We start from the raw sequence: 10,000 nt of genomic DNA, 5'->3' as shown, positions 1-10,000 counted from the left end.
TGCCTGACAGGCCTCTTGTCAAACTGAGCTTTTCTTAAATGATATAGCATAATATCCACTAAACGTGCTCAAAGCGCTTTACAGAGGATCCCTAACCAACAGCAACAGTTAACATGTACGACGAGACCTGACGCCTGTTAGGCGATAATACACTTTTTTTGGACAAAAACAACGCTGTTAACGGCCAGGTACTCATTTTCCACCTGAGTACGGTGAAAGAATGTGAGTAAAGAGCCTTCTCAAAGTACTTAACTATGCGCCGAGCGAGCCTCGAACCCAGGACCTTCTGATCCGAAAGCGAGTGTCATGCCGCAAGACCACATAGCCGCACAATTGTCAAGTGTTATAATATTGGCTTATGACCCCTGTGTAAAGCGCTTTGAGCACGTCTAGTGGATATTGCGCTCTACAAAAGCTCAATTTTTTTTACAGCACGTTGAACACCCCGACATATTACCGAACTGAAGTGACAAGTTACATATTCTATTGACGGTTTCCGTGCCTGTTGTAGATTACAGGGTTGCAATAATATCATTCATAATATGCACTATGACTCGTCAAAATAACGATTAATTTATTCTTCGTCACGTCAAGCGTGGGACAAGGCAGGCAACTCAAACTTCCTACTTGAAAAAGACACTCTGTGTTTGGAGCAATAGGAGAGCAAAGTCATGACGTCACGCTTTCTACTTTTCTGGTTCCTAAATCCGTGGACGTGTGTATTGTATGTAATTCTGCCGCTATGTGGTCCAGTGGTATGACACTCGCTTTAGGATCGGAAGGTCCTGGGTTCGAGCCTCGCTCGGCGCATAGTTGAGTCCTTGGAGAAGGCTCTTTACTCACATTCTCTCACCGTACTCAGGTGTAAAATGAGTACCTGGCCGTTAACAGCGTTGTCTCTGTCCCAAAAATTTGTAATATCGCCTGACAGGCGTCATGTCTCGTCCTTCATGTTATGTGTTGCTGTTGGCCAGGGACCCCTTGTAAAGCGCTTTTGAGCACGTTTAGTGGATATTGCGCTATATAAAAGCTCAAGTTTTTTAAAAAAAAAACAGTCTATACGAGAACAATGAATAATGAATTGGTTACATATCATTGAATCATAAAGTGTCATAGCTATTTTAGTAGAGAGCTTGTGGGGGCTGCCTGAAGTCTGAGATCGTGAAAATACAAACGAAAGAGTGAAAATGGAGATGCTTGGGATGGGAACAATACAGTCAATGGACCCTTCGGGTACAAACCCTTCGTCAGCACAACAGACGATACGAGTTCTACTGCGTTTTATTTTATTTATTGTTTTCGACTTTCATTTGTTTATATTGTTGTGTTGACGAAGGGTTTGTACTCGAAATGTCAATTGTCTGTCTGTGTTGTCCCCAATCCGAAACCTCTACATTTTAAACTATTTTATAGGCAGAGTCCAAGATTTGAAAGAATGAATGAATATGGCTGCACTACTACGCTGTCACTATTGACGCTAGTCATAATGTGTGTGTTACTTCGAGTGTGTCAGTCTGTTTCTAGTATCCAGTTAGTAATCTGCTTCAAAAATCTCTGTCTAGTGCAAGTGTTCTTAGTTTTAGAATGTCACCATGTGTGTTAGGGTGCTGAGGCAGTTGGATGTTTCCTTGTGTTGTTGAAATCAGTTCTTCGGTTGTTGTTTCTAAATTTGATATATATATATATATATTTTTTTTTTATTTATTTTTTTTTTAACAAAAATTCCCTATATTCATCCCATAGGGAATATTTTTCCAAGAGAAGACTGGAATAACCAAGGCGTCAGCCACAATGCAGCGCCGCAAATTGAGCTAGGGCGAGGTGACTTGCTCAAGGGCACACAGCGCAGCGGCGGGTGATCGAACTCGGTACCTTTCGGGTACGAAGCAAATACCGCACCGCTGAGCCACGCTGCCCCTCAATTGATTCAATGTTGTTGGAAATGAAGTTTGGTTTACGCCCTCAGTCCTTGGCTCCTTGATTCCAAGGATTACGGGACGGGAAAGAGCAAGGATGGATGATCTTTATTGACAAAAAAAAAATTGAGCTTTTATATAGCGCAATATCCATTAAACGTGCTGAAAGCGCTTTACAGGGGGTGCCTGGCCAACAGCAACACTTAACATTTAGAACAGGACATGATGCCTGTTAGGCGATATTACAATTTTTTTCAGGACAGAGACAACGCTGTTAACCGCCAGGTACTCATGTTATACATGAGTATGGTGAGAGAATGTGAGTAAAGAGCCTTTTCCAAGGACTCAACTATGCGCCGAGCGAGGCTCGAACCCAGGACCTTCCGATCCGAAAGTGAGTGTCATACCACTAGACCACATAGCCGCATAGCATACAAATATAACAAGAATAACCAGGTTATAAAAGTGCATTAAATTTAATCCTATGCGTCGAATAATGGTTGACAATTAAATTTGTCACGCACCGCATCTGCCTGGAGTAGACAGGACCTATCATGGATAATGAATTATCTAATCAATGATCTGTAAACACTGTAAACACTGCCTGATTTGGTGTGAGAGTTCTACATTTGATTGTAAATTCTTGAATAAGGTGGAAGCAGGTAATTGTTAAAAATAAAATATAGAAAAACAGTGTATTATTCAGTGCGACGTTTTCTTATTTACAAGTCTGATTACCCAAGTTGTTATAGGCCCATTCTTCTTATGGAAATACTCTCAAACCAACGCAAAACTACTACTACTACTACTACTACTACTACTACTACTACTACTACTACTACTACTACTACTACTACTACTACTACTACTACTACTACTACTACTACTACTACTACTACTACTACTACTACTACCACTACTACTACTACTACTACTACTACTACTACTACTACTACTACTAGGGCCATGAGGCCCATGGAGTCGGAGTTTATCCCCGTTTTTATAGCGTGAAACGGACAATAGCAATTGCTTGCTACCCATGGATAGGACGCTGGTCTATCACAAAGTACTTTCCGCCAGATCTAACAGACCCAGATACCCAATCACTGTGGGTGGACAGGGGCGGGGGGTGGGTGTCAGAATAAATCTGGACTGCACCAGGGATGGATTTCGATCCCTTTGCGTGTGAAGCGAGTGCTTTACCAACTGAGATATCGTGACTCCCAAAAGAGCGAGGTTGGATGGTCTTTATCGACGACCAGCATATATTTAGACCAGACAATAAGATGCCATCACTCTGACACTAGAAGATTAAGTACACAAGTATGTATCCAATCCCCAAGAAGAGTGATTTACACTTCCAATGAGATTGTAACCAGTTTTTGGACGTCACATTTTTATTTAAAATAAAAATAAATAAATTCCCTTTATTCATCCCTAAAAGGAAATTTTTCTTTAGGGTCTATTCCAAGGGAAGACTGAAATAACACAGGCGTCAGCCGCAGTGCAGCGCCGCAAAGTGAGCTAAGGCTAGGTGATTGCTCAAGGCCACACAACGCGGCGGGTAGTCGAACTGGGTACCTTTCAGGTACGAAGCAAAGACCATACCACCGAGCTACGCTGTTCCTTTAGAAAAGTGAGTGGAGCAGGCACTTTCCTAGTTTTATTTCTCATTACAGAGAAAACAAAAATATCAAGCAAGGTGGAGAGCCAGCCAGCCCATTATTGTTTACTGTAACCCTCTCATCAAAAGTCCTCCTCAGCCATGGAAAAATCTGTCTCCTTTGGCGTGACGGATTACGTCATCATGGCTGTCATGCTGTCCATTTCTATGGCCATCGGTGTCTACTTTGCTGTTGCTGGGAGGAAACATACAAGTCAGGTAACTCTCGTGTTCTAAAAAAAAAATAAATAAATAAATAAATTGGATTCAATAGTCTGATGTCACGTCCGCCCAGAAACGAGCAGCTTGGTTCTAAACAAAGAAAATCGGTAATTTTTATTCTTCATGCTGGCTAGAACTTTTTCACGTGTCATGTGATCAGAATGTATAAAAGTCAAAACATGATCAGATTTATAATGGTTTTCTCCCCTGGATACACTTTTATGCTCGTCGGAGAAGTATTTCATAAGGGCGGCCGCCATTGTTCCAGATAATTTAGAACCAGTTACTAAGTTACTATGCGTCATTACGAGGGAAGTGACGTCACGACTGTTGAAGCCTATTCCCTTCATTCATCCCTAAGAGGAAATTTTTCTCTAGAATCTATTCCAAGGGAAGACTGGAATAACCCAAGCGTCAGCCGCAGTGCAGCGCCACAAGGTGAGCTAAAATTATGTGATTTGCTCACGGCCACACAGCGCGACGGGTAGTAGAACTCGGTACATTCTGGTACGAGGCAAAGACCATACCGCTGAGCCACGCTGTCCCTACAATTGATACTGTGCGCTCAGGTAATTTCCACACAACATTCGGACAGCTGGATATACCGTACTAACACACGAAACTGTAAGTAACAGTGACCGTTTATAGTCTGATTGATACATTTAATTAGAACTACCCATAAAAATGGTTAAGCTTGAAGGTGGCTATGAAACAGTTCTAAGGGCGGAGGAAGACTTTCGAAGCTGGGCTGACGAAATGAATTTGGAGGTGTAGCCATACGATACAACTATTGCTACATAAAAATGGCTGGCTAAAAGCAATAGCAAAGAGCTGTGTGACGTCAATTTCATGTCCTATCTATAACAAACCTGTCTTTTTGACATTCTTAAAAGTCGCAGTTTCCATGAGGAAAATGATAACAGTTATTACAACTAACTTTGTCAGTGACCAATTTATTTACCCTGAGCAAGATTGAAAGCATTCTCAGCGTATTATTCAGTGTCAGTGCATGACGTAATCAGTCGGAAGGTGAAAATTTTGGATTTCATTTTATTGCATTTTCTGAAAGAATATGCTCCCCATAAAATTTTAATCTTTATTTGAAGTAAATCGGGTGATTTTTCATGAAGTTATGGCGAGATGTATGGGAAAGGTATCCAGCAACTTTTCTCAAATTTCATACTTTTTCAATTTGAATAGCTGTAATAAATATTTAGAAGTGAAATTAAGCTTTGATCTTTCCCGAAGATCTACAAATGAGTCGATTTAATCATTTATGACAAGAATTCATTTTTGATATAAAAAAAAATGACCGTCTAACTAAACTTGGCAATATCTCAGTTCAAACCTTTTCACCATCCGACTGATTATGTCATTCACTGTATCTTTTCATTGCTGGCTCGGCAGTTGTATCCATTGAATCCGGGGTTTTGGCTCTCGGTCACTGTTTTCATCTGACCTGTCCCTGTACCTTTTCCCTCATCAGCAAAGACCTGTAATACTTTGAATACTAACGAAAATGTAAACATGGAAATGCTTCAGTAGCGTTCCCACCCAAAATCTTTTTCGTTTGTATTTTTACGAAACCAGCCCTCAGGAAACCCGCACCCCTCTATGTGAAGACTTTGAACACCTTAATGTTGTGCTGCATACATAAATAACAGTGTGAAGTTCAATGTAAGCTTCAATTTAATATACGAAAACAGATAAAATCGACTTTTCGCGTTTCGGTTTGATAAAGGGGAAAAACCGGAACGTCCATGTTTTGTTTTGTTTTGGAAAATTCTCGAAATATTTCCTGACTGTTTCAGGAAGACTATCTTCTCGGTGGAAGAAATCTGGGAATAATTCCAGTCGGCCTCTCACTGTTCGCAACCTTTAACTCGGCAGTGAGCCTACTGGGAATCCCTGCTGAGGTCTACACATACGGCACGATGGCAATTTACATTGGCCTTGGCTATGGGTTGGCTACATCACTGTGTACGGTGACATTGTTACCACTCATCTATCCTCTACGGATAACCAGCATTTATGAGGTATGCAATAAGGATTGACACCCCCTTCTTCTTCTTCTTCTCTTCTTCTTCTTCTTCTTCTTCTTCTTCTTCTTCTCTTCTTCTTCTTCTTCTTCTTCTTCTTCTCTTCTTCTTCTTCTTTCTTCTTCTTCTTCTTCTTCTTCTTCTTCTTCTTCTTCTTCTTCTTCTCTTCTTCTTCTTCTTCTTCTTCTTCTTCTTCTTCTTCTTCTTCTTCTTCTTCTTCTTCTTCTTCTTCTTCTTCTTCTTCTTCTTCTTCTTCTTCTTCTTCTTCTTCTTCTTCTTCTTCTTCTTCTTCTTCTTCTTCTTCTTCTTCTTCTTCTTCTTTCTTCTCTTCTTCTCTCTCTTCTTCTTCTTCTTCTTCTTCTTCTTCTTCTTCTTCTTCTTCTTCTTCTTCTTCTTCTTCTTCTTCTTCTTCTTCTTCTTCTTCTTCTTCTTCTTCTTCTTCTTCTTCTTCTTCTTCTTCTTCTTCTTCTTCTTCTTCTTCTTCTTCTTCTTCTTCTTCTTCTTCTTCTTCTTCTTCTTCTTCTTCTTCTTCTTCTTCTTCTTCCTTCTTCTTTCTTCTTCTTCTTCTTCTTCTTCTTCTTCTTCTTCTTCTTCTTCTTCTTCTTTCTTCTTCTTCTTCTTCTTCTTCTTCTTCTTCTTCTTCTTCTTCTTCTTCTTCTTCTTCTTCTTCTTCTTCTTCTTCTTTCTTCTTCTTCTTCTTCTTCTTCTTCTTCTTCTTCTTCTTCTTCTTCTCTTCTTCTTCTTCTTCTCTTCTTTCTTCTTCTTCTTCTTCTTCTTCTTCTTCTTCTTCTTCTTCTTCTTCTTCTTCTTCTTCTTCTTCTTCTTCTTCTTCTTCTTCTTCTTCTTCTTCTTTCTTCTTCTTCTTCTTCTTCTTCTTCTTCTTCTTCTTCTTCTTCTTCTTCTTCTTCTTCTTCTTCTTCTTCTTCTTCTTCTTCTTCTTCTTCTTCTTCTTCTTCTTCTTCTTCTTCTTCTTCTCTTCTTCTTCTTCTTCTTTCTTCTTCTTCTTCTTCTTCTTCTTCTTCTTCTTCTTCTTCTTCTTCTTCTTCTTCTTCTTCTTCTTCTTCTTCTTCTTCTTCTCTTCTTCTTCTTCTTCTTCTTCTTCTTCTTCTTCTTCTTCTTCTCTTCTTCTTCTTCTTCTTCTTCTTCTTCTTCTTCTTCTTCTTCTTCTTCTTCTTCTTCTTCTTCTTCTTCTTCTTCTTCTTCTTCTTCTTCTTCTTCTTCTTCTCTTCTTCTTCTTCTTCTTCTTCTTCTTTTCTTTCTTCTTCTTCTTCTTCTTTCTTCTTCTTCTTCTTCTTCTTTCTTCTTCTACTACTACTACTACTACTACTACTACTACTACTACTACTACTACTACTACTACTACTACTACTACTACTACTGCTACTACTACCACGACTACTACTGATACTACTACTATGAACTATTTCTTCTATTTCTTCTTTTATTCTTTTTCTCCATCTTCTTTTCCTTCGTATTTTTTTTTCTTCTTCTTTCTTCTTATCTCTAAATGACTCAATCAGAGTGAGAATCACTTTCGATTTTGCATATTCAAAAGAAGTAAACCAACTAATTGTGTCTCCCAGAAGGTTTTTCGTGCATCTTTAAAGGTGTTTACCAGTTAACTGCCGTACTCTGGAAAAACACGTATTCAAAATTTTGGCCAGAAAACTCGTCCTTTAAATTATATCAATCGATTTAAATGACCTTCATCTTGGCAAAAAATTCTCAAACCTTTGACCTCCGTAAGTAATAAATTTAGAGAACTTTTAAAGCATTAAGTAAAAAGGACATGCGACAATGTTGTTTATCACTTTAGAGATATATTAAAAAATAGAGTCTTAAAAAGGAAAACTTAGTTGATAACTTTAGAGAAATCTTAAATTATAGAGTCAAAAAGGACGACTTAGTTAATAGCTTTAGTGATGTCTTAAAGTATAGAGTCAAAAATGACAACTTAGTTAATAGCTTTAGTGATGTCTTAAAGTATAGAGTCAAAAATGACAACTTAGTTAATAGCTTTAGTGATGTCTTAAAGTATAGAGTAAAAAAGGACGACTTAGTTAATAGCTTTAGTGATGTCTTAAAGTATAGAGTCAAAAATGACAACTTAGTTAATAGCTTTAGTGATGTCTTAAAGTATAGAGTCAAAAATGACAACTTAGTTAATAGCTTTAGTGATGTCTTAAAGTATAGAGTCAAAAATGACAACTTAGTTAATAGCTTTAGTGATGTCTTAAAGTATAGAGTCAAAAATGACAACTTAGTTAATAGCTTTAGTGATGTCTTAAAGTATAGAGTCAAAAATGACAACTTAGTTAATAGCTTTAGTGATGTCTTAAAGTATAGAGTCAAAAATGACAACTTAGTTAATAGCTTTAGTGATGTCTTAAAGTATAGAGTCAAAAATGACAACTTAGTTAATAGCTTTAGTGATGTCTTAAAGTATAGAGTCAAAAAGGATAACTTAATAACTTCAAATGACAACTTAGTTAATAACTGTAGTGAACTCTAAACAATCTGGAGTCAATTTGGTCTTTGGCATACTTCAAACAATTGCATAAGTCATAAATGATCGCTATATAGAACGGCTTAACCCTTTCCATACCACCTAGAGCAAAATCGTCACATTTGTTAAGTGCAGCCAACATCTTTCTTCTTCTGATTTCATTTTGATATTGGTATAACTTGACACTGTGTTTCAGAGCTCATTTTTTTCTGAACAAAATATAGAATACAGTCGTTACTATTCTGTTTGAAAAATCTCTTTATGTGTTGGGTGAATATGAAGTATCAGGTAAAATTCTGAAAATTGCTGGTGAGGAGAGGGTTAAAGCCTCTCTTTTTTGCCTGAAATCATTTTGGATCATTTAAAAAACATTTTGTTGCATTCTAGATGAGCTATACTACAACTGTGTGCTAAAATACTTCCTTTCAGTAATTGATGTTCATAGGACTGGACAATCGATAGTATGCTCTTGGCCAAGACGCTCACAACATTGCCATCCGGAAGTATACCGGACGAACACACAAAACTATGTTTAACCTTAAACGTTTATAGTCTGTTTAATACAGTTTAGCGAGAATTACTCATAAACGCGGATGGCAAAAAAAAAAAAAAAAAAAAAAAAAAAAAAACAAAAAAAAAAATAAATAAAAACAATAGCAAAGGCCGGAGTGGTCAACTTAGATCTATCTACACTGCCGTACTCCAGAAAACCCCATATTTTAAATATTTGGCCAGAAAACTCGTCCTTCAAATATCAATCGATTCAAATGAACCTCATCTTCGAAAAAACTCCCCCAGATTTCCAACAAAAAGATTTTGGATGGATGAAGCTTTCCAGCAACCAATTCACTTGCTCCAATCACAGTGCCCAGCAACACATCTGTATCTGTATGGTTGGCGCTGAAGAAACCAATGGTCTGGTTGTATTTCAGCGGCGTCCTCATTGGGCGCGGGCCCATGTCAGTCGGGCCTTGAAATCGTTTAGGTGTGGTGCCATGATGACCAGTTCATCCAGTCCATTCCTCTCCGAGATATCTAATGAAGAAAGAATTTCTGTAGTTTTGTGTTCAATCAAGTGTACCACCGGAGTGATAGAGACTATTCAATACGGATTTTTCCCCTGAAAAGCCGTGTGGATCATCAATCAAAATATGGATGTGCTGTCGCGAAACAGTTTGTAAATGTCATGCATGATCACGAGAACTGTCGAAATCGTCTTTATCCAGCTGCTTCCGTGTCAGACGATGAGTCAAACGATGAAGGCACCGAAGAGTGATTTAGTTTACAAGAGATGCATGTCATATATCTATATATATATATAATATATATATATATATATATATATATATATATATATATATATATATATATATATATATATATATAGAGAGAGAGAGAGAGAGAGAGAGAGAGAGAGAGAGAGAGACGCATGCGCACAACCAACATGACGTTCTCTCTCTAATAACTTTTCCGCCGGTGACGTCACAGACTATGGGTGACGTCCAATCAAGGGACGCTACTCTTCTGCTAATCTCATTCCCTATTCAGATATTTAATCTAGAGATGATCAACTTTGATAAAAAGCAAAAAGAATAAAAATAAATAAATAAATAAAAAATTGGCGAACGCTGTTTTGGGTCATGGTTAAATTAAT

The 10,000-nt window shown here is 37.9% G+C and overlaps 1 protein-coding gene across 2 annotated transcripts in view; it reads left to right on the top strand.

Moving 5' to 3' along the window:
* Positions 1-10,000, top strand: part of LOC144966113 (sodium-coupled monocarboxylate transporter 1-like) — a 49,962-nt gene that overhangs the window by 4,982 nt on the left and 34,980 nt on the right. Inside the window, exons 1-3 of one of the 2 annotated variants that reach the window (XM_078902209.1) lie at positions 2,433-2,578; positions 3,596-3,798; positions 5,613-5,837. In XM_078902209.1, the coding sequence (XP_078758335.1) occupies positions 3,682-3,798; positions 5,613-5,837 (342 nt within the window). In that variant the 5' untranslated portion in view covers positions 2,433-2,578; positions 3,596-3,681. Of the gene's footprint in view, positions 1-2,432; positions 2,579-3,595; positions 3,799-5,612; positions 5,838-10,000 lie in introns of those variants that run through there. The other variant, XM_078902210.1, reaches the window with a different exon arrangement.

The sequence above is a fragment of the Berghia stephanieae genome, chromosome 2 (genome assembly GCF_034508935.2).
Source record: "Berghia stephanieae isolate SIO BIC M18660-M18661 chromosome 2, UCSD_Bste_1.3, whole genome shotgun sequence".
Classification (NCBI taxonomy): domain Eukaryota; kingdom Metazoa; phylum Mollusca; class Gastropoda; order Nudibranchia; family Aeolidiidae; genus Berghia; species Berghia stephanieae.
The sequence above is the reverse complement of the archived record's forward strand: the minus strand, read 5'-3'. Positions and strand labels throughout refer to the sequence as shown.